Source organism: Neopsephotus bourkii, unplaced genomic scaffold (assembly GCF_033783945.1).
Source record: "Neopsephotus bourkii isolate Nb327-2 ecotype Australia unplaced genomic scaffold, CSIRO-AGI_Nbou_v1 NB_1021, whole genome shotgun sequence".
Classification (NCBI taxonomy): Eukaryota; Metazoa; Chordata; class Aves; order Psittaciformes; family Psittacidae; genus Neopsephotus; species Neopsephotus bourkii.
Window position 1 is genome coordinate 323,640 of NW_026901510.1, and position 24,698 is coordinate 348,337.

General features: G+C 41.7%; 1 protein-coding gene across 1 annotated transcript in view; it reads left to right on the forward strand.

Moving 5' to 3' along the window:
• The window catches only part of EGFLAM (EGF like, fibronectin type III and laminin G domains), an 89,496-nt gene that overhangs the window by 56,534 nt on the left and 8,264 nt on the right, over window positions 1-24,698 (forward strand). Inside the window, exons 13-20 of the mRNA XM_061360359.1 lie at window positions 1,483-1,672; window positions 4,746-4,871; window positions 5,625-5,868; window positions 10,208-10,319; window positions 13,976-14,092; window positions 17,334-17,514; window positions 23,028-23,106; window positions 23,992-24,135. Coding sequence (XP_061216343.1) covers window positions 1,483-1,672; window positions 4,746-4,871; window positions 5,625-5,868; window positions 10,208-10,319; window positions 13,976-14,092; window positions 17,334-17,514; window positions 23,028-23,106; window positions 23,992-24,135 — 1,193 coding nt within the window. The remainder of the gene's footprint in view (window positions 1-1,482; window positions 1,673-4,745; window positions 4,872-5,624; window positions 5,869-10,207; window positions 10,320-13,975; window positions 14,093-17,333; window positions 17,515-23,027; window positions 23,107-23,991; window positions 24,136-24,698) is intronic.

A 24,698-nucleotide genomic window follows, 5' to 3' on the forward strand; every position in this document is an offset into this window, starting at 1 on the left:
AAAAAAGGTGAAGTCAAAGAAAAAAAGATGAAGTCAAAGAAAAAAGGTGCAACAAAAGACTAGGAGGAGGATTATGCTTCACAAAGTATTTTAGAAGAGTTTGACAATGGACATACATTTTTCTAGTTGCAGCTACAGCAGTAAAAAAGTTGTTTGCTGCAGGTGCTGCTCTCCACCAGAACTTGCTGCTGCTGTAGTATTGTTGCTCCAGTAAGTACTCCTCAGCCCTTCCCAGTTAGGATGACGTGAATTAGTGTCAGCAGAGTGGTACTGTTTTCTGACCTAGTTCATTTTGACTTGAACAGTCTAAAGAGTGCCTACAAGAGAAGGGGAGTTTGACAGACCAAGGCAGGGAGAAACACCAAAGGTGATTGGAGATGGCAAGTAGAAAGCAGACTGGAGAGCTGTTTGCCCACAGCCCCGACATATGCCCACTATGAAACCCTGCGGACGTCTGAACTCTCTTTAGCTACAAGCTCCACCTGGATTATTTTTCCTGCTGAAGTTGAGATCCATTTGATATGTTTCTGCAGTGCACTGTTCAGTGAACACCTGTAGATTCAATAACCTGGGCTTATTTAGCTTGGCAAAATATAGCTACATAATTTATTGTTATAAATGCTATGAAGGCAGGATTAGAGTGAGAAGTACAGAAAGATTTTAGGTCAGTGCTGTTAGAAGGACACATTGGTAAAAACTGGCCATGAGTAAATGTGGGAATCTTGAGTGTTTTCTTCTGAAGTACAGTGAGGTTTTGAAACAACCTTTGAGTAGAAGGCAAAAGACATGTATTCTGATCAATAGATGGAATCATGACTCCATTGCCCACAATAGCATGGAGTTTGACTCACTTGTCAGAAAAGTTCTTAGGTTTTTATTGTTGCTGTTGTGCCTTTCTGTGCACTGTAGCAGTGCTAGTAAACTTCTGTGTATACATTTCTATAAACAGGTGAACACACACACACACAAAAAGATGGGGAGTAAATTTAGTGGTCATAAAGTGAGCAGAAGCCTACTGAAATTGAAATTTTATGAAATTTTGCTTGACAGGTTTTACTGATGGTTTTTTGTAATTTCATTATTACTCAATGCTAAACACTTGCTGGGTTTTGTCCAAGAGGCAGTATCACATTAGTCTACGTCCTGCAGCGCTAAGAGCTTAAAAGACAAATAATTTTGTCAAAAGTAAAGGATGAAATTGCAGCGAAAGCAAGATCACAATCCCTCCTCAGAGGGATTTTTAATGTTTTTATCCTGCTTTGAATACTCCAGTTATGATGGATGTGGGTGCAAAAAGTAGCATTTAAAATGTTAGACTGATTGGAGGAATGACTAACGGAAAAGAACTAACAGTGAGCAACGTACATCCCCCTGACACGATTCTTTGTGGAGAAAAAAATATTGATTATACCTAGTGTGGCTTAATTAATTATCCTGTCTCCTGTCTGTTCTTCATCATGTCATGCTCTGTTTTCGTTCCAGGGCCAATACACTAAAATTACGTTCCAGACTCCTTTCTATGTTGGTGGTGCCCCCAGCGTGTACTGGCTGGTCAGAGCCACAGGCACCAACCGTGGGTTCCAGGGTTGCGTTCAGTCGCTCAGCATCAATGGAAAGATAATTGATATGAGACCCTGGCCATTAGGGAAAGCTCTCAGTGGTGCTGATGTTGGTAAGTATAATTGTATGGGGTCTTCAATCAGCAATAAAACAAGGGTTGCTTTTTCGCCTGTTGAAGTTGAGCAATGGTCCATGTTTGAGAGATGGAAGGTGCAATCTTTGGTTTTGGCTTGGTATTTCTCTGTGCCTTTGCACACTAGTTTTGATGAGTCTGTAGTAGCAGGGTTTATCATTCTATGTAAGTAAATATCACTGTTTAGTATACTAAAATCCGTTGTGGGCACCGTTATCCCACACAATAAATAGTAAAATCTGTTCTCACAGGTAAACAGGAAACTCTGTTGCTGATAGAATTATGTCTGCATGAGTATTTCTTCCAGCATCTCTCAGGATGCCTCTTCATGCTTCTGACTGACAGAGTCATGTCATCAGAAATCAATAGTATGTACATGGTGTTTGTATTTAAAATACTGTGGGCCCAACAAAATGTGTTTTGCCTAAAGACATCATTGCACTTGTCCGAACCAAACAGTGACCTTTCAGACCCACAGCAGTGCTATGGCCATTACAGAGCGCTTTACCCATTAAACCTCTTCACTGCTGAGGTAAATAGGCTTTCGTGTTGACTATTCATTGTTTTTTAATTTCCAGAGTCACAGTATGTTTTAAAAATAGCATGGAATAAATTCTTTCAACAGCTTTATGAAGTGGTATTATAATACTATCTTCCCTTCACAGATTAAAAGATGGACAAGTAGGGAAGTTAGTTAACTACTTGTACCTTATTTATTCATCTTTATTTCACGCATGTAATGGACACTTAAAAAACAAGATAGGGGAACAAAATCCTGTTTTAATGACGTCCCAATATAAACAGTTTAAGAGTAAACCCAAGTCATATAGGCAGGAAATAAATCCCATATCACTGAACTTTCCATGCTATGCTACAGCCACAAAGTCAGCTTTCTTCTCTTATAGAGCTGTGCATTTGGCATTCCAAAGGAAGTGATTAATGAGAAACTTCCTAGCAATTGCTCCGTATTCTCTAGATACCATGACCAAATTTACATGCAGGGTAGGGGGAGAACAGAGTGGCCCAAGAAACAGATGATAAAATGAATAAGACTTAGGAAGCAGAGAACAATTTCACGATAGAGTGAGAATCTATGGAATTTAGATAGATAGATGAAAGCCCTGCTGAAGTTCTCTGAGCCCTAATCTCTATTGCGTTTTGGGTTGCAGCTAGCTTCATTCTCATCCATGAATGCTCCACATACTATTGCATTAGCAATCAACAGCAATGAAAATAAATGCTGGATTCTGTCATGTGTGACTTGAAACTGAGTGATAGAGCCTTACTGTCCTTATGTGACTGCACACACTTGTATGAAACTCTACTAGGGGAGACTTCCGAAAAATATGCTGCATAAATTAAGCTTAAAAGACATAAATTGCAAGTGAACTCTGCTAGTGTTTAGGGGTGTTTTTTGCTAGCCAGTATGCTGTATCTTTCTATTGGCACAGTGTATAAATGAGGGTTGCTGTGGTACATTGACCACAGAACTGACGGTGGGGAGGAGAGTTGTCCGTCCCGCCCCTGTGCCATCTCTGCTGGCTACAGTAGAAGTCCCACAGGACTGTAATCTAAGAGGCTGGTTGGGAAAGCAGCACTTGTGGTTTGGAGCAGGCACAACAGAACCCTGGACTTCCACTGCAGCTTCCTTCCTTCCTTTCTTCCTTATCTGTCACTGCAGCCAACCAGATGCAGCCATCAGACCTGTGTTTTGCCTTTTCTGGTGTAGTCGCCTTTGCTGGCCCAAAGGCTGTAAGAACTGAAACATGGTGAGAGCACCCTGTACTTAAACCAAGGACTGCTTCAGTTTAAGCTGCCCCTCAAACCAATGAGATTGTAACTTGTCCATTTGATATTATCTTCCTTGTCCTTTTCTATTTTTCAAAGACTGTCTAACTTTGGTGTGTTTAAACATACTGCCAGCGTTGACTAACAGTACAGCAGATGCAGTAAAGATGAGAGTTGTCTTGGTTTTCTGTTTGTGTCTTAAACTACTACATCTAGATCCTTATTTACCCACGTCTTGGCTCTGTTTCCTCATCTATAAAATAGCTAGTGCTATATATTTCTGTCAGTGTTGCAACAGCTTTTAGGTGTGTGAAGGATCTGAGAGACTAAATAGGAATCCTGCTCCAGTCACCATGTCTGTTACAGTGCAGCCCAGAAGGCGAAAAGATGGCTCAACAAGCATTGCGAACCCCCCTGCTCCCATGGCTGTGTGTGGGGCAGCCACTTGAAGGGGTAATTCTCCCCTTCCACATAGAAGGAGAATTTATACCCTTCCGCAGAACTTGTATATTTTGCTTATGCTCCTTGGGGTTGTCCTCGAGCCCTGTGTTATGACTGCTGTACTTAGACCTTGCCTCTCTACAATGAAAAATGGGCCTGAAAGGAGATTTGTAGATCTACAGTATAAGACAAGTCAGTGCTGGCAGGGAGTTGTACCAGATGACCCCAGAGTTAAATGAGTAAGCTATTTGTTCTACGCCAGTTTCAGTGTAATTCTAGCAAGAAGAAATCATCTCCTTATTGTTTTAGGTGATGTGCCAGAATAGTAGAAATGCTTCTTAAAAAGCTCATACATTGATGCTATGGATCACTTTTAGTGCAGACAAGATAGCTGAGGAACTTATTTTAGGTAGTAAGATTAGATGATGATGATGAACACCTTCCAAGCTTTCCATGGCATGAATTTACAGTGAATAAATAAGTGTTCAAGTCAACCAAAATTAAAAAAGTCACAATGCTTGTAAACAATGGAGACAGATTTCTATTGTATGAGAAAATAAAGATTGAAACGAGCAGAAATTGAAAGCTACAACTGTCGTTTGTTGGTAGGGGCTAATTTTTTGCTGTAAAGTCTCTTGCTGGTCTGCTACTAAAAAAGTGGTAAAAATCAAGTTACCTTGTCTATGTTGCACACCGTCTGAGAAACTGGGAAAGAATTTAAACAGGAGAGCAAATTGTATTGGTTAGTAGCAATGATCAATAGCCAAATAAATCTTCCTTGACAAGCTTCTCTGATAAATCTATGTTCTGGCTCTGTGTTTAGGTGAGTGTAGCAGTGGCATCTGTGACGAGGCGTCCTGCATCAACAGTGGTACCTGTACTGCAAGCAAAGCAGATTCATACATTTGCCTTTGCCCTCTTGGATTTAAAGGTCATCATTGTGAAGAAGGTGAGAAATGCTGGGCTGCTTATATTTCTTTGTACATGTTATTTAGTGTTCAATATGTTTTCCACATAGTGACATCCAAGGAGGTCTTAAACTATTACATTAACAGAAAAGAGTATTTTTTACTTGATCTTTTCAAAACCACATAGTGAACACCTCCCCTTCCCCTTTCACTTTGGGGCTACATCCAGCCTCTGCATAATCAGTGATTCTCAAAACTCTGCTTATTTAAACTAACTGTAATTGAGCATCTCAACCTACTTTTCAGGAGTTAAAATAATATGCCATTCCACAGCTGCACCTTAACCCTAAAAAAATCCCCACTTTTCTTCTAAAACCAGTGTCAGTTTTATATTCTGAAATGTGCACGACCCAATATCAATTTTCTGTTGAAATCACAGAGATACAAAGAGTCAAATGCATACAGCATTATTTTCTGTGCTGCAGAAATTTTTATACCACCACCCATTGTGTGCATGCTTGCTATTTTGAAAAAGACTGGTGAATCACTAAAGAAAAGGAACACAAAGCTTTGTAATACCAGGACATTCCTGGAAAAGGAAGGGATTAAGAATAGAAGCAGTGGTGGCTAGGATAAAAAAAAATGTATTTTTAATTTGGAAGATGAAATTTTTTGGTTGGTTTTCTTAATGTTAGCTTTAAGTTACCTAACAAAGGGAGCTGACACTAGTTGGCAGGAGTCAGTTCCTTACCTATGAGCCTCAAGTGACCTGCTTGTGTATTCTGGATTTCCAGCACTCACCTTGGCCATTCCTCAGTTCAACGAGTCCTTAAGGTCATTTGCTAGTACACCCTGGCCCTTGGAACCACAGAATTACCTTTCCTTCATGGAGTTTGAGATGACATTTCGTCCAGATTTAGAGACTGGTGTCCTTTTGTACAGCTACGACACAGACAGCAAGGACTTCCTCTCCATTAACATGGTGGCTGGTTACGTGGAGTTCAGGTTCGACTGTGGCTCAGGAACAGCTATTATCAGGTAAACAGTGTTGCTTGTGCTTCCTTTCCAGCAGTGCTACAGTGCTAATCCAGGGGAGGAGTGGACTGGAAATAGCAATAACCTATTCTGAAGTGTCAGAGCCCATCAGTCCCTAGTGACTACTTTTGAGGAAGCAAAGAAGCACTAGAGTGGTATTCAAGGGGACAGGATTTTCTTCCTACATAAGTCTGTGTTTCCAAACTTTATTATCAGAGTTACCATGTCATGTTACCATCTTATGTAGTAGCATTTATGGTTTAACTACAGATTTTACTTTTGTTTCTGTACAGTATTATAGAAATGCCCTTCTTGCCTTCATGGCATTGTACCATAGCTAATAAGGGGGTCTGTAAATATCTTGTACGTATGCTTTCTAGCCACATGATTGCACAATATTGGCACTTCTGTAAGCATCCTCCTCCCTGGTCTCCAGTTCCAGGATGTACCAGGCTGTAGGTGTCACAAGTAGATACAACTCCAGGTCCCCTCTCTCCTCATAGTGCTAGTTTTATGGGGAACTTAAGCAGTCTAAAAGATAAATATATCTTTTAAACAAGTCACTCAGGCTCCCAGACAAAGACAGATCTTCTGAGAATGATGCACTGCATCGTAAAATTAATATCTGGGACAGGAGTAATGAAATGCCTCAAAGAGGGCTGCTCTCCCTCTGTGTAACAGAGTGCCCTGTCTCTGGGCAGCTCTTCCCTGGGCTTTTCCAAAAAGGCAGTAGGCCAGACAGAGGCACTTAGTACCTTGGATGTGGTCCAGGAAGCTGCCTGTTTGACCAGATTGACTTAATATTTAGAAATAATCAATATAAAGCTTACACAGAATGTGTACAATGCATACAAGTCTTGCACACCGTATGTTTGCTGTGGATGGACATCAGGGGTTTTTGCTATACCACAATTAGGGGAAATGTACTGATTTTCCACTGGTTGAGGACTCAAGCGAACAAACCCTTTCAGATGACAGGGCGAAAGAAGAAAATTCAAGGGGGCAAATGCAAAATGATGCACAACCCTATCAGTGCACAGCTGTCACAGTACAATTAGTGTTGTCAGACAGAGAAGGTTCCTGAAGTCATCATGGGCAGTTCTGTGAAAGCAACAGCTAGCTGCATGGAGATAAATACAGAAATCTTAAGCACAATGCAGAGAATTATTAGGAATGATGTAAGGAACAATGTCTTTTGCAAAAATCTACAATATCAGCTGTCCTGAAAATTTGTTGCCATTATGATCGCTTCATTTCAAATGAAATGAGCAAAATTAAAAAAGAAGAGCAGTCTTGATATCCAGGGAGGGAAAGAAACAGCTTCAACAATTCAGCAGGACCCTTCAACCTGGAAAAGAAAGAGTTTGGTGGAAGTATGATAAAGATTTTTGAATTGTGAATGACATGAAGATAAATAAGGGATTCTGTATTTTTTCAATATGGAAGTATTAGAAGGAGCCCAGTGGAATTGCAAACCAAAAAAAATATTAAACAAAGAAAATAAGACTTTTTTTTTATATGATACATGAATAAGTTGTGGAAGCTAATTGTCACAGCAAGTTACAGATGCCAAAACTATAAATAGGTTGGGGAAAAAAAAAAAAAAGACAAATCTGAAGAAAGCTCCATTGAGGGAGATCAAACACAATTGTACGGATGCAGCCTCAGACTCAGGAAATTGCTAAATGACAAGTTGCCAGAAGCTGGGAGAATATATCAAGGGAAGAATCACTCTGTACTTGCCCTGTTGTTTTCTCTTGTTGGAAAGCAGCAGAAATAGCTAATGTCAGAGACCTTTGCCCAACCCAAAATGGCCCTTTCTTACAACAGACTTCAATCTTTATCTCATTACAGCTGTCTAGTTCCTATTACTAGCAACCATAAGACATTAAAGCAGACATTATTTTTCCCTCCCCAAGAATACTGTACTGCTTCAAAACCCTTGGACTAAAGTTTAACCAATATGTAGGTTTGTAAAACATGGCAAGAGCCACAAGCATATGGCTGAGAGTGGAAACTGCTGCTTTCTGTTCAAAATCAGAAGAGGAAGCGGGATGGCAGCTAGCACCTGGGTCACGTGCATTGGGGTGAAAGAGTGTTGAGAGATAGCTGGGTAATGGAGTGACACACAAGACCAGCAGGCTTCATTGAAAGTCGGCAGGATGTCCTGTTCAGCTCCTTTTTCTAGATAATGTGTGCAACCCACACCCTGTCATCAACTCTCTCAGCAGTTAAATAAGATAAATAGGTTCCCTGGTTTTTGTGCCTGCTTAGCCAGTATCCATTTGAACTTCATCATACCCCTTCATGCCTTCCCTTTGTCCTAAGTGAGAATACAACACTGATCATCCTGACTACCTTTTCCATAGAACCAGGCTGTTAAATATTATAATATAATCAGAACACACTTATAATGTCTTTATAATTAAGCTTAAGGCAAGCTCATTTATGTATGTAAGCAGCAGCATCAGGAAAGCTGATGGTGGTGAAACTAGGTTCTTGTCTGAAGTGTCCTGGGGTTGAAGCAGCATGGCAGGATGGAAGCATCACAGTGTGTGCAGGGGACGCAAGAAGGAGCCAGGATGCCATGCACATGCAGATGCAGAACCTGAGCTGTTTACCAAGATGTATCAGTGGAGAATTTATTGTCCTCTGTATTTTCCTTGGCCAGGCATTCACAGGATCTTCATCAATTGGTGCATTTTTTAAGGTTTGGTTTACATGAGGAAAAACAATCCTTAACCCAACAAACAGTAGAGTTCAAAGGCCTGCAGAAAGTGTTACCAAACTCATGCTGGTTTCAAAGTGCTTGTGAATCCAAGAAATCGCTTGCAACTCTGAAGTGATGACTCTGCAAGGCTTAATCATCCCTAATCATAATTAAACCTAGCAGAGTAAGAGGGTTAGTGTGATGATGACCTGATCAGCAGAAAAGATAAAATGTACATATTGCCACTTTTTCAGTAACCAAACCTATCTTGTTCCTTCATATGTATGTATTGACTTCTTCAGGGTGATTAAATTCTATTACCTATTGATTTATCCAAAGTAGTTAAACCATAAATGCTACTGCATAAGATAAAGACAAGTGAATGGCATTGTTTGATAATATACTTTCATTGAAGTTTTCTGCACCAAGTGGCAAAGTAAATATTGCCTGTGTAGTTCAGATAGATAGGCTTTGAGAAAACTTGGAGGAGCAAAATTGATACAACAAAAAGATTTGAGAGGTCATACTGATTGTTCATAAAGAAAAAATTGTTATTTTCACATTTTCATAATTTTATATTTTTAATCAGCATATGAATCACTATTGACTCACCATTTCAAATCACAATTCAATTACTTTATTTTGAAATGAATCTTTTTTTAAATTTCTAGATGTAAGTAGCCTGAAAATACAAAGCATTATTTCACCCCAAACACTTTTGTATTTTTTTCATTTAAAGCTAAAAAGTCTTCATTATCTAGAACTGTGTTCTAGATAACATGGTTTCTGATTTTTGCAGCTTAACCAGTGAGTCAAAAACAAGTTTTCATTGATACTGGAGGAAAGGCTGCAAGATAAAATTTAGATTTGGAAAGCTTTAGCCAGTGTAGTAAAATAACAGTTCTGTAGAACTTGTAAAGGGGAATATGGGTTTGCCCTTTATACAGGCTGCAATTCATGTTAGTGATGAACTAGTGAAGATTGTAAGAACAGTTTTAAAATGCTTCCTTTGACCCTGTGAATACTTTGCAGAACTGGGGGTTATTGTTCCTCATCAGGATCTCATCACATCATTAGGAACGTATTTTAGTTACTTCCCCTTAATGCATAGCAGCGAGGCTGTGTGTCTGTGTATAGATGTCACTGTAAGAGGCTGCATAAATAGAACTGATAAGGCAACACAAAGTGGTTCTATTTTAAAAGAGGATGAAGAATGTGGGACTATACTGACCATTAAGTGGGAAGGTTTAGATCAAGTCTTATGTCATTGTGAAATGAGGACGTACAGCCGAGACAAAAATTTGTTGTTATGCATTGTAAATGACAGAGCAGAAAAATCATCTCAGAGATAGATTAAATGCATGCTGATTATAGAAATGTTTCATTTAGAAATAAAAGTAGAGCACTTGTTATTGCTGTAGGAATATGGTCTTGTTTTCCTTTGCTGATGGGGCTCAGAAATCATTTTATTTCCTTATAAGGAAAGAAATACAGTGATTTATTTTTATTTTTTATTCAGAAAATCATGCCAAAAGACTTAACTTTTTAATGTCACAACAATATTTGAAAACAACATAAAGGCAAAACTGTTTAATACATAAAGGCAGAACTGTTTTCTTCCCCTTAAAACAGGAGTGAAGAACCTGTCAGTCTGGGTCAGTGGCATGAGTTGAGAGTGTCTCGCACAGCAAAGAATGGTATCCTACAAGTGGACAAACAAAAGCCAGTAGAAGGGATGGCAGAGGTGAGTATATGGCATGCCTTGGCATGAATATGGTTGTTAGACTATAAAATGATTGCATGGTAAACTATACAAGCTATTATAAGCTCAAAATTATATGCGTTAGGGCATCATTTTAAGCCCAAAATTGGAAATTTGCACACATAGTCTTCCCTTCGAGGACAGGGATCCTTGTAAAGGCATCTGAAATCACACCCTTAACCAGCTATTGCATGTAACTGGATTCACATTTTTGTGTTACATGCATGTGTTCAAACAAGAATATGTTCATACATATTCTTGTGGTTGTTTTCTCGCTACTACCTGGTTGTGGCTAAGTGTGTTAAATAATGTGTGCACCATGAAATGCATCACCTGGAGAAGGAAGGATAATATTGAAAATTATGTTCACATAGTCCTCTTTTTATCTGTCTCCGAATATGGTGCTGGAAAGGTAGGCCAAAAGAGAACTGTTTCTTTGTCTTCTTGCAAAAGTAGTTTTCATGACAGAGTAAGGGCCAGAATATTCAGATGGTTGAATTGCATTTTATTCTTTCCTCACTGAAAGGTCATAGTGAATCAAGTGTATAATAAGGTGAAATTTTCCTGTACTGAGCAAGGTGTTCACTCTAAGCACCCAGATGCATACACAGAGGTACTTTTTCATCCCAAGAGCCTGAGGCTAGAAAGGCTTAAAAAATGCCTTTTATTCTTTCCTACTGGAAAATGTAGCCAGAGAACAGGACTCCAGATCTTGTTAGCAGAAGAATCTAAAGGTTTTTCTGCAGATTGGAAAACTATAGCTTAGACTTTTCTTGAAAAAATGTGAATAAATTGAAATTCTACCTGTCTGTCAAGAAACAGATTAAGTTCAAAAGATTCAACCAGAGCAGGCAAGAGTTCTTTAGATGGCTGGGTCAAGAGGAAGACTCCCATTTCTTTTCTCTAAGGGCTGCAGTGCAGCTGCAGAAGGAGGTTGGCTAGGAGCTGCCAACAAAGAAACCACAGGAGCTTCTGAGGGCTGGAATTGCATGACTATCCTGTCCTTTGCTGTTAAGTATCTTTTGGTTCACTCCAGGACCCAGGGTAGTCCATTCAGGTATCCTGAGCAACAGCTTCTGTTAACTAATGCAAACTCAGTGTTTCTTTATTTTAACACCAAAATTTGCTACGGATTATCTTTTCAGATACTGAAAACATTAAATAACTCTCTGTTGTGTGGACTTTGCTCTAATTTTAACTTTATGAATGTCATTCTGGTTCTAGATTTACGTTAATGTACCTCAAATCATTGCAAAGAGAGCTGGGGTGCAGTCAGAAATCACCATGAGTCTGTCTCCTTTCTTCAGTCACTATTCCCATTTTGAAATACTTGAGATTTTTTCAGTTCTGATTAGGTTAAAATATAGAATCATAGAATAGATAGGGTTGGAAAGGACCTCAATATCATCTAGTTCCAACCCCCCTGCCATGGGCAGGGACGACTCACACTAAACCATCTCATCCAAGGCTTCGTACAACCTGGTCTTGAACACTGCCAGGGATGGAGCATTCACAACCTCCTTGGGCAACCCATTCCAGTTCCTCACCACCCTAACAGGAAAGAATTTCCTCCTTATATCCAATCTAAACTTCCCCTGTTTAAGTTTTAACCCATTACCCCTTGTCCTGTCACTACAGTCCGTAATGAAGAGTCCATCCCCAGCATCCCTATAAGCCCCCTTCAGATACTGGAAGGCTGCTCTGAGGTCTCCACACAGCCTTCTCTTCTCCAGGCTGAACAGCCTCAACTTTCTCAGCCTATCTTCATATGGGAGGTGCTCCAGTCCCCTGACCATCCTCATGACCCTTCTCTGGACTTGTTCCAACAGATCCATGTCCTTTTTTATGTTAAGGACACCAGAACTGCTCACAATACTCCAAGTGAGGTCTCATGAGAGCAGAGTAGAGGGGCAGGATCACCTCCTTTAACCTGCTGGTCACACTCCTTTTGATGCAGCCCAGGATACAGTTTCCTTTCTGGGCTGTGAGCACACACTGAAGCTGGCTCATGTTCATTTTCTCATTGACCAGCACCCCCAAGTCCTTCTCCGCAGGGCTGCTCTGAATCTCTTCTCTGCCCAGCCTGTAGCTGTGTCTGGGATTGCTCCAGCCCAGGTGTAGGACCTTGCACTTGGCATGGTTAAACTTCGTAAGTTTGGCATCAGCCCCCTCATAGAAGGCCACCAAATTGGTCAGGCAGGACTACCCCTTAGTGAAGCCATGCTGGCTGTCCCCAAGCACCTTGTTGTTTTTCATGTGCTTTAGTATGCCTTCCAGAGAACCTGCTCCAAGATTTTGCCAGGCACAGAAGTGAGACTGACTGGTCTGTAATTGCCCGGGTCATCCATTTTCCCCTTTTTCCAGTCGTCGGGAACTTCACCTGACTGCCATGATTTTTCAAATATGATGGCCAGCAGCTTAGCATCTTCATTTGCCAGCTCCTTCAGGACCCGCGGATGGATTTCATCAGGTCCCATGGACTTGTGCACGTTCAGATTTTTAGGATGGTCTCGAACCAGATCCTCTCCTATAGTGGGCCCAAGGTCTTCATTCTCACAGTCCCTGCATCTGCCTTCCAAGACTTGGGTGGTGCGGTCAGAGCCTTTGCCAGTGAAGACCGAGGCAAAGAAGTCATTCAGAACCTTAGCCTTTTCCAAATCCAGGGTAGCTAGTTTTCCTGATAGCTTCCTGAGGAAGCCTACGTTGTCCCTAGTCTGTTTTTCATTTGCTATGTACCTGTAGAATCCCTTACTGTTATCCTTAATATCCCTAGCCAAGTTTAATTCTAACTGGGCCTTAGCTTTCCTAACCTGGTCCCTAGCTTCCTGGACAACATCCTTGTACTCTTCCCAGGCCGCCTGTCCTTGCTTCCACTTTCTATAAAACTCTTTTTTCATTTGAATTTTCCTCAGGAGCTCCTTATCCATCCAAGGAGGTCTCCTGGCCCTCCTGCTGCACTTCCTTCTAGATGGGATGCAACACACCTGAGCTTGTAGCAGGTGATCCTTGTATATCAACCAAGAGTCTTGGTCTCCCTTGCCCTCTGGGGCTGTATCCCATGGAACCTTACTAAGGTTCCTGAAGAGGCCACAGTCTGCTCTCTTGAAGTCCAGGGCAATGAGCTTGCTTCACACTCTTCTCACTGTCCTGAGGATCTTGAATTCGACCATCTTGTGATCACTGCATCCATGGCTGCCCTGGAGCATCACATTTCCAACGAGCCCTTCCCTGTTGGCGAGCACGAGGTCAAGCATGGCACTTCTCCTTGTTGGCTCCCCTATTACTTGCAGAAGGAAGCTGTCTTCCACACAATTGAGGAACCTCCTGGATTGCTTGTGCCAGGCCATACCATCATTCCAACAGATGTCAGGGTGGTTGAGGTCACCCATGAGAACAAGGGCCTGTGAGCGTGAGGCTTTTCCTATCTGTAGTCAGTAGTCAGTTTCCTGGTCTGTAGTCAGTTTCCTATATAGTCAGTAGAGAGTTTCCTACAGAGGCTTTCTTGAGAGAATTGTACAAAGGATGCAATTAACAGAAGTAAAGAGACTATAAGCTATAACATCTCATATAGGCTAATCTGAAAATATAAGCATGGTTCCAGCTATTCTAATAAAATGCTATTCTTTTGTTTCTTGAAGGGGGCTTTCACACAAATTAAGTGCAGCTCTGAAATATATGTTGGTGGAGTCCCTAGTTACGATGCTGTGAAGAAGAACTCTGGGATCATCAGACCCTTCAGTGGGAGCATACAGAAGGTGAGTGCCCAGAAAAACACACTGGAGGCATTTATTTCCATCTCATCCAATGCACACTTTAGGTGGAAGCTTGCCCTTATACCACTAGCAATATTCAAAATAATTCAAGATTTCACCTCAGGAGCCCATCACAAACTGTTTAAACACACATTTCTCAGTGAAAAGTCATTCTGACTTTAATAGCCAATAAGTATTACCACTGCCAGTCTCCCTATTAATTTCCATACTGTACTAGTAAGTGAGCAGAAGTCATATGAGATCGAGTTCAGAATGATGCACAAAGCTATGTCAAGATTAGAGTCTTCAGAGCACCCTGTAGCGTCGTATATAAATAAATGAACAGAAGAAATCCTCAAAGACTTTAATGTATGATCACTGAGGCAGCTAAATGTCTGAAGTAACCAATATAGTAACAAGCAAAAAGGAATCACAGAATGATTTGGGTTCGAAGCGACCTTAAAGACAATCCAGTTCCAAACCCCTGCCATAGGCAGGGACACCTTCTAGCACACCAGATTGCTCCAACCTGGCCTTGAACACTGCCAGGGATGGGGCATCCACAACTTCTCTGGGTAGCCTGTGCCAGTGCTTCACCACCCTCTCGAAGAACTTCTGCCTAATGTCTAATCTAAGTCTCCCCTCTGTCAGTTTAAAGCCATTCCCCCCTTGTCCCATCCTTACATGTCCCTGTCAAAAGCCCCTCTCCAGATTTCTTCTAGGTGCCTTTAGGTACTGGAAGCTAACATAAGGTCTCCCTGGAGTCTTCTCCAGGCTGAACAACTCCAACTTTCTCAACTTGTCTTCACAGCAAAGGTGTTCCAGCTCTCTGGGCATCTTTGTGGCTCTCTTTTGGACTTGCTTACACAGGCCCATGTCCTTCTTATGTTGGTGCCCCCAAAGCTGGATGCAGTCCTGCAGGTGGGGTCTCACCTAGGCAGAGCAAAGGGGGAGAATCACCTCCCTTGACCATGCATGACCAATGTTATGCTCTTTTTGATGCAGCCCAGGATACAGTTGATTTCTGGTCTGTGAGTGCACACAGAAGCCAGCTCATGTTAAGTTTCTCATCAGTCAACATCCCCAAGCCCTTCTGCACAAGGCTGTTCTCAATCCATTCTCTGCCCAGCCTGGATTTGTGCTTGGGATTGCCCTGACCCAGGCGTAGGACCTTGCACTTGGCCTTATTGAACTTCATAAGGTTTTCAAATTGAAGTGGATCCCAATCCATCTAGCCTATTCTTATACCCTGCAACAGCTGTACACCTCACTGCCTTTCTCTCTTACAGTTTTACTTTTTCACTGTTGGCAGACATTAGGGATGATATTTGGTGGCGTCAGCTGTGCCTGCATGCAGTTCTCATCCAGAAAATAAATCTGTAAAATCATAAGTCCCAATAAGTAATCAGAAGAAAGTTCAAACTGAACTACCATTTACACTCCTTAGGCATACTTAAAATTATTCAGATAAAGCTGAATTATTGTCACTGAATTGTCAGAGTTTTACATGGGTGAATTATTGCATCAGATTTATTCAACAAATAAAAAGCTTTACTAATTCATCTTATAACAACTGATCTAGAGCATTTTGTAGGTAATTGCAGTTCAGTGCAAATGGTTTCATCACTTGATCAAACATTTTTCACCATCTTTGTCAGCTGTCCAGCAAAGAACATGAAGCTCAAGTAAACTGGGGAACTGTGTAATAGTGGTGGGAACAGGTCAGTCACACAAACATAATTAGAAAAGTGGACTTGACTTAATACAGTGCATTTTGGAGTGTGAGATAGGGATCATAGGAGCAGTTAATATAGGTCACACTTACAAGGTGAGGGGTTGTAACCTAGACTACAGAGGCATTCTTAAGTATTGGGAAATTCTGAATGTGAGCCCTTAGTTCTGTGATATAGTTAGGAAGGTGGGTTTGCCTTCTCAAAGGTCTGAATGAATGGGATATTGGAAAAGAGTATTGCCTGCCTTTGTGCAGTGGGAGACTCTTATTTGACTGTTGTGTTTATTGATGGCAGGATTTTTAAGAACTGTATAGAAATAGCGGTACAAACACCACCAACTACTTGAAAACATGCAGTGTATAGAAAGATCTAAGATAACAATCTCTTTAGTTTACTAAAAGAAAAAGGCTAAGAAGTGACTTTATTGTGGTCTGCTAGTTCTTAATGAGATTTCCTTGAGTACCTGTCTCTGAAATGATGCAAAAAAAGGCACAATGAGAGACAATAGCTGGAAGCTGAAGATAAGTTTAAGCCAAGAAATAAGACATATTTTTTAGGAATGCAGGCCTGTTAACCTTTAGAACAATGTAGCCAGAAGTTACAAAGAAGCTGAAAAGGTAGTGGAGTCTTCACTGGTCTATCTTTTCAGCAGGACTGGATGTTTTTCTGTTGTTGTTGTTTAGTGCTGTTTCTGAGTGTATATGTTTGATCCAACTCCTCCTCCTAGTAGGACCCTTTAAGATGCATCATCTGAGTTATGCAGGAGCTGGAGTAACTATTGCCATTCTCACTTCCGGCCTTAGAATCTATTTGTTTGTGAAAATGAACTTCTTATTTTAATGTAGCCAAGATCAGAAGCATACACACATGTAACCTCTCTGCCAAGATATCAGCTGAGATCATACAAATGTCAGTTTATATTGCAGAACATATGTTGCTGGCACATTGGAAAAATCCCAACATTTAACAATTATCTTCAGTTTATATACAAATGGTTTTGTGAAATCATTAATTATGTTTTAATCCATCTTAACTTTGGCTTTTTTCATATCTTTCAAGCAAGATAGGATACTAGAAAGCCATAGAAAATGTGAAAAACAAGCTGCTCTGCTTAGCATTTCTGTTGTCAGCACTTGTCTCCTGGGGGTTTCCTGATCTCAGAAGTGCTTTTCCTCAGCGTGCTTACATGATTTTACTGTTCTGCCACACACAGTTTCAGCCCATATGGGGGTTGCCTTTTGTCTTTGTTGTCACAAAACACGAAAGATACTAATCTCCAGTGGGCCTGGGTGAACAACATAATGAGTTGGACATCTGACTGGGAAAACACACATTACTAGAAATAGGGTTTTGACTAAGTTTTGAGGGTGACATTTCTCTGAAGTGTTCTGGAGAAGTCTTCTAACGAGCAGTACAATACTGAGAATTTAGAAGTTTTTAGTGTGTGTTTTCCTTCTTATTTTCTTCATAAATTTTTTTTTGTTTTTGTTTTTGTTTTTTTTAACAAATAGATTATCTTGAATGACCGGACAATTGATGTGAAACAGGATTTCACCTTCGGAATCAACCTAGCAAATGCTGCCCACCCCTGTGTGAGCTCACCATGTGCAAATGGAGGCACTTGTGTCCCCAAGAAGGACAGCTATGAATGTGACTGTCCCCTGGGCTTCGATGGTCAACACTGCCAAAAAGGTAACAAAGGCGGTGTTTCAATCCAGAGATCAGAGCTGATCACAAAAATAAGAGAGATTTAGCACCTACAACTGCTGTTGCACACATCCCTTGAAATAGAAAACTTGGAGGCCAGAGCTCCCTTTGCATCCATGCACATTCCATGTACCCAGCGAAGAATTCATTTTGTTATTTAGGAACATGGTAACTGTTATCTGAGCACAGAGCTATGAGCCGTAGATAGCAGCCTGGTATCTGGTTGCTCATGGTAGCCAATACTGAACACTCCATATAACTCCCTAATTATGCAGTCCTATACAAAGGGGAATTCTGGCCAGTGTTCTCAAGCCAGTGATTGTATTACATCCTGAAGCATGCGCATCAATAAACCTTGTAATTTTATCCTCCCTAGGGCTCACAACAAGTGCTGTTCTCATGTAGAGAAAGGTCTAGTTCTTTTTTAGACACTGACTACTCTGATGGTAATTTCGCCTTCTGCCCATACCCTACCTTCATATGGCAGTGGAGACCACCAAGGAGGAAAACGTGCTCAGATGCATATTATTCTTCTTTCATCAGAGTCACTGTAGTAGTTCAAACCTCAGATTCAGGAAAGTGTTCAGGTTCCATGTGTTAAAAAAAAAAAGTGCTTTGGGTTATTCCACTAGATGGAGATGTTTTCCTTCTGTCAGGCTTGATCTTGAAAAACTCCTGAGGGGTTTTATAATGCAACAGCAAACTCAGTTCAAAAGAGCTAAGTGACATTATTGTCTTCACCCACTCCTTCATTTCTCACAGACACAAACTTCAAAGTTTAAAGTAGTGGTTTTGGTTAAACTGAGATGAATGGATTGGCCTTTCCTTCAAAAAAAGAGTATCATAGAACAAAAACATTTTATTAAAATACAATACAAGAAATCCCTTCACTTACGTGACTGTGGTCTGACTAATAGCTGGAGCAACGTCATGTATCCTGGCTTCTCTGTGGGGAGGAGGAAGGACTGTGATTTTGGCTTTCTAGGTATGTGAAGGGTGCTAAGCTCCTGCGTTCAAGATGGTTTCTGCAGCAGTATGGGGTCTCCAGGGGAGTCAGGGAGAGCGAACAGTTTGCAACTTGGGTATGTGACTGCCTGCCTGTTTGATGAGCTCCTGTGCACTGCTTGTCACAGCTCCTCTGTTTCTGACCTGTGCTACACACTGAGAGCAGTGTGCTGAGCACCCGAATGGATGTCCAGGCTTCTAGAAGCAGTCTGAAACAGCCTTGTGCCTTTGGATCCTGTGTGTTGCTTCCTATGTGAATCCAACTTTTGTTGACTTTTAAGTGTGTCCAAAAGCACAAGCCACCTGTCTTATGTTCCTGCTCCCTGTGGCTGCTGTTCAGGTGCCTTTCAACCCCCCTTAACTTGTGCAGCCTCAGGTGCCACTGAAAATCCAGGTTTTTGCTGATAGATATGCAGAGAGCATGGGAACCGCTCCTGAACATCAGCACACAACAGCCTTGATGAATCTGGAGCAGATTTCTCAGGATTCTTACCTCTTTCTCTTCAGTAGCACAGCTAAGACAGGATGGATGTCTACGTCTGCTTCTGTTTCTATTTCAGAACAGGGTTTGTTTTGGTTAGTGCACTTGGCTGGTGTGTGAGAGGCTGGTGCGCTGCTATAACCCCACATCCTGAAAAAGTGTTTGTGAGGGATTGCACCTAATTCTCCAAGATTATACATGCCATTTATCAAACTCAGTTAAAATGATGCTGGTAGGAGATATATGAAATATTGATTCATATTGTAGTGGATTGTTAGCTGAGGATTCAGTAGAATATTTGCTTGTATTATTGTGGTTTATATTTTCTATCTAAGACATGGGGAGTGTTCAAGGTATTTTTGTATTTAATTGTAAGATCAAGTAGCACAGAAAACTGCTAAACTTCTGCTCTCCTCTGGTTAGAATTGATCCCTGGCTAAACCAAGGTGAATTACTGGGATTTGAAAACTAGGACTATCAGAGGGGTTTGGTGCTGGTCCTACCTGTGAGCACCTTTGTGTATTTTGAGGAGGCAGATATAAATACTTGAGGCAAAATATCCTATCTTCATAAGTGGTTATAGTTGCTTATGCAAATGGAAGTGAGGATCACATATTTGCAGAAAGGTGGGCATGAAATTGGACAAAGGGGCATTTTTATGCTATAGAAAAATAAAATTACAATGTTCTTGTTTTGTTTTGTGCTGACTCACTGCAGAGTGTGGAAGTTACTGCCTAAACAGTAAGTACTGCACATGATGTGAAAACTGCTCTGTCATTGTGTGTCTGTGTCTGCTCTACCAAGCTGGAGCTGACTTTCTGTTAAGTCTGGCAAGCTTATGTCAATAAGATAAAATATATTCTGGTGTTATATAGTACATCCTAAAATCTCATTCTGATGAAATTTTAAACTGCATCCAGAGCACCTGTGAAGTAGTGGCTGTAAAGCTGGTGCCTATATTGGCAAAGCAGCAGAGCCAGACTGCTGGCTGAGTGCTTTGTAGGTGTAGGTGCTACTTCAGGCTGCCTTGCAGATCAGAGCTGACTCCTACTTGTCATGAGAGCTTTGGTGCCTCTCTGCTGAATTGCAGTGAACAGAGTGAAGGTGTTTAGTCCTACGTCTTCTTACTGGCCCTGTTCCAACAAAGATTCTGTGTGTATCAAGGGTACTGCTAAAATTTACTTGGGTTTCCTAGCATCAAATTCAGTGCAGCAAGTGACAAGCATAGAGAAGAGCAAGCAGAGATAAATGTACATCAAGCTCCGCAGTGGAAATCAGAGTGCTAGAGGCAGCACAAGGGCAGTTGCATGGCACAGGCACCTTTCCCTGCTGAAGGCAGGAGAAGCAGGGCTCTAGTGCCAGTGTGGGATCTGATGGGGCAAGAAGGGCTCCTTTCATTCTCTGCTGCCATCCACCATGGTCAGAAACTGTCCAGTGCCAAAAGCATCAGACCTGGTGAGGAATCTCTGGCCAAGTGTAACACGTCTTTTGCAATCTTCCAACAATGCTGGCAGGCTGTAGGCTGTGAACTGCCTGTGGTGGTTTCTTCAGACAAATTAGGCAGCTTTCCTGATTTCACTATGGATGAAAACAGGCATTTGTCACTATCTAAAATTCCCTGTCTTGGCACTTAGAGCTAAATTGCATATTGCTGTTTTTTGGCTGCCAGACTACACCAGTTGTTGCATATCTGTGTTACAGTGAGCTCTTAAAGCCTGGCTGGCCTCTGCGTTGCACAAAGAAAGCCAGCATCCATGCCCTGAAAAGCTTGAAATTTATATAGAAGGGATTAGCTGTGGATTGAAGGGATTAGTTCTCAGGAAAAAAAACAGGATGAAGACAGCTATTTTAAGGAATTTATAAAATTGGCTTATATTAATGCAGCAGTCAGTCATGAAAGATCAGGATCAAATTATAGGATGTTCACGTGAAAGAAAATCTGTTCAGGCCAGTGCTCATAGTCTACTGAAGGCTGTGTACCAGGAATAGTCAGTGGTTTATGTTACATATCTGAGTTATTTTGCCAGTCTTCTTGATGGCAGCAGTATAGCAACTCCAGGACTGGTTGCAATGCATGCTGTCATACCAGCAGCTGTACATACACCACAGCTGTACCAGGGGCTGTCCCTCGAGAAATGGGAGATGCTATGTGTGGGACATCAGTGAGCTCTGAGCAAATCAACCTCCAAGGAAGCACTTGACATTTGAAGCGTGTCGAACGCCTTGCAGCCTCTGTCACACAGCATTTAATGTAGTCTCAGTTGCTTTTGTGCAAAGCATTGGACACTGTCCCGCACAACACCCTTATCTCTAAATTGGAGAGACATAAATTTGATAGGTGGACCACTCGGTGGATAAAGAACTGGCTGGATGGCTTCACACAAAGAGTTGTGGTCAATGGTTCAATGTCCAGCTGGAGACCAGTAACGAGTGGTGTCCCTCAGGGATTGGTGTTGGGACCGGTCTCATTCAACATCTTTGTCACTGACACGGACAGTGGGATTGAGTGCGCCCTCAGCAAGTTTGCAGATGACACCAAGCTGTGTGGTTCGGTTGATACGCTGGAGGGAAGGAATGCCATCCAGAGGGACTTTGACACGCTTGTGAGGTGGGCTGATGCCAACCTCATGAAGTTTAACCATGCTAAGTGCAAGGTCCTACACCTGGGTCGGAGCAATCCCAGACACAGCTACAGGTTGGGCAGAGAAGAGATTCAGAGCAGCCCTGCAGAGAAGGACTTGGGGGTGTTTGTTAATGAGAAATTGAACATGAGAAAGCTTCAGTGTGCGCTTGCAGCCCAGAAAGCCATCTGTATCCTGGGCTGCATCAAAAAGAGCATGACCAGCAGGTTGAAGGAGGTGATCCTGCCCCTCCACTCTGCTCTCGTGAGACCTCACTTGGAGTATTGTGTGCAGGGGTCTGGTGTACTCAACATAAAAAGGGAATGGAACTGTTGGAACAAGTCCAGAGAAGGGCCACGAGGATGATCAGGGGACTGGAGCACCTCCTGTATGAAGATCGGCTGAGAAAGTTGGAGCTGTTCAGCCTGGAGAAGAGAAGGCTGCGTGGAGACCTCATAGCAGCCTTCCAGTATCTGAAGTGGGGGCTGTAAGGATGCTGGGGATGGACTCTTCGCTAGGGACTGTAGTGACAGGACAAGGGGTAACAGGTTAAAACTTAAGCAAGGGAGGTTCAGGTTAGATATAAGGAGGAAGTTATTTACTGTGAGGGTGTTGAGGCACTGGAATGGGTTGCCCAAGGAAGTTGTGAATGCTCCATCCCTGGTGGTTTTCAAGGCCTGGTTGGGCAGAGCCTTGGGTGGCATTGTTTAGTGCGAGGTGTCCCTGCCCATGGCAGGGGGGTTGAAACTAGACGATCTTAAGGTCCTTCCCAATCTTAACTATTCTATGATCCTATGAAAGTTATTAGGGGCACCCTCTATGTCCTCCTAAGAGACAGTCTCCTCCCAGTCTGTGCCCCAGAGTGCGTCCAGCAGCCATGATGTGCAAAGTCATATACACAAAAGGAGAAAACAAGTAGCTCACAGATTGCCTGTGCTGCCTCCTAGATACGGTGCTCCATGTAGTCAGGGGCAAGTTTTTTAGACTAAGAACAAAGGGTAGTTCATGCATAAGCTTTGGCAGGAGGGTGCTTGAGCAACACATTAAATCCAGGAATGTAGAAACAGGGATAAAATAAAATGGTCAGTTTCCCTCATGCTACTTATTTTTCTGTGCTAGCAGTGATGGTGGAGCAGTACGTTAGGCCCATGATATGAAGGCTCCAAGTAGCTGTGAGCAGTTTCAACAACCTCAACTAATGCCCCATCATTTAGGAACAAACTGGTGCTGCCTTTCTGAAAACCAGTGGAAGTTCAGCTCGGTTCTATGTCACCGGCAGGTACCTACCAGTATGGGAATATAGCAATAAGACAATCTTGTCTCTGTTTTTTGAATTCCATTTCCATGTCAGCTCTCTGATCCTCATCTCTGTCTTTTTTTTTGCTTTTCAGCCATTACAGAAGCGATTGAAATCCCGCAATTTATTGGTCGCAGTTACCTCACGTACGATAATCCAGATATCCTGAAAAGGTAATGTATATACTGTTAACGTAAATACGCTGTTTTCTAACCATCATAATGCTAGGAGCCTCATGTGGGAGGGTGTTGTATAATTATGTGGTTTAGGTTGTAATTGCCATATTTCTAAATTTCAGGAAAAATACACATTTTCCATGCATACATTTATGGCTCTGATATCATATCTGAGTATATATTGCAACCTCTAAAGACATGGCACGCACAGTGTATGTCTGGCATGGAAAAGGACTGGTATGAGCTTTCTGAGAGCAAAGAGCAGACATCCAGAGCCTGTATCTGTAAAGAGATTAAGGATTTTAACTCCTGTTTTAGACTAAAATTTAGGTACCTAAATCTCCTTTTGGCTGCTCTGTATCTTAGAAGATGCGTAATTTCCAGCTAGTTTGGGATTGTTTCAAGAAATTCCTCCATCTGTCTGTATTTCAGCCATTGGCTGGAGAAGGCTTCATAGATGTCCTCAGCTGTAGCTTGGTACGTCTCACCTACCAGGACTTTCTGTTTTGCCCTCCTTAAGCTTCTTTAACTGGCTTTTGAGGGCACCGATCTACTGCATGTTCTGAAAATTTGCTTGTTGGATTGAATTTCTCATTAGGCTTGGGAGAAAAATGGTTTTCTCTTGTTTGTGTCTTATTTGTGTGGATTAACAAAGTACCTATTGTGTTTGGGCTTTTGGAGGGACAAGTTCAACTCCCCCACTTTAAAATGTTGGAAATGGGGGTGTGAACCAGTATCCGTCGCACATCAGCATGTAGGCAAGTTGCAAGACAGTAACCCTCAAGACCACTGAAGATGAAATATATCTTTTATGTTTTTCTTTGAAAGAAGACAATCCCATTTCAATATTTTACTATTATTTCTTTCTTCTACGTTAAACAGGGTATCAGGATCAAGAACGAATGTGTTCATGAGGTTTAAAACCACAATGAAAGATGGTCTTTTGATGTGGAGAGGAGACAGTCCCATGCGACCTAACAGTGATTTCATTTCCCTAGGCCTTCAAGATGGAGCATTAATATTTAGGTAAACTTTTTCTCCTTATTTGTGTTGCACACAATACACTAAGGGCTCAAAGGAATTGCCACAACATATCTATTATCTTTTGGTACAGTGTGAGACAATTATATCCTCAAGGTTCTGTTCAGTGATGGGTCTCGTTATCTGGGGAAGGATGTGAGTTGAAGAGGTAATGTGCTGCAAGCTTTGCATCATTCCCACTTCATCCATCCCCTTCTCCCTCCTGATTTTTAAAACAACCATTTCTTCAAGTGATTTTCTAAAAGTCGCCTTATGAGTATACGAGTACTGCCAGTAACTCCCCCGATGCTTCTTGAAGCTCTTGCCATCTCCGTTAAGCAGATCAGGTATACAGTTTAAAGAGAGAGCAGGGGTCAATGAAAAACCGTGCTGACATCCATGATCACTGCAGGCTCGCCCTGCACCAGAGAATGCACATGGGAGCAGGGCTTCCACCTTCTCAAACCCCCAGGTATCCAAACCTGTGACACAAACCCAGCTATCACCAGGCTTTGTTACTGTCACCATCTACAGAACCTCTACATTATTTGTTCTTTAAACAAGGAACA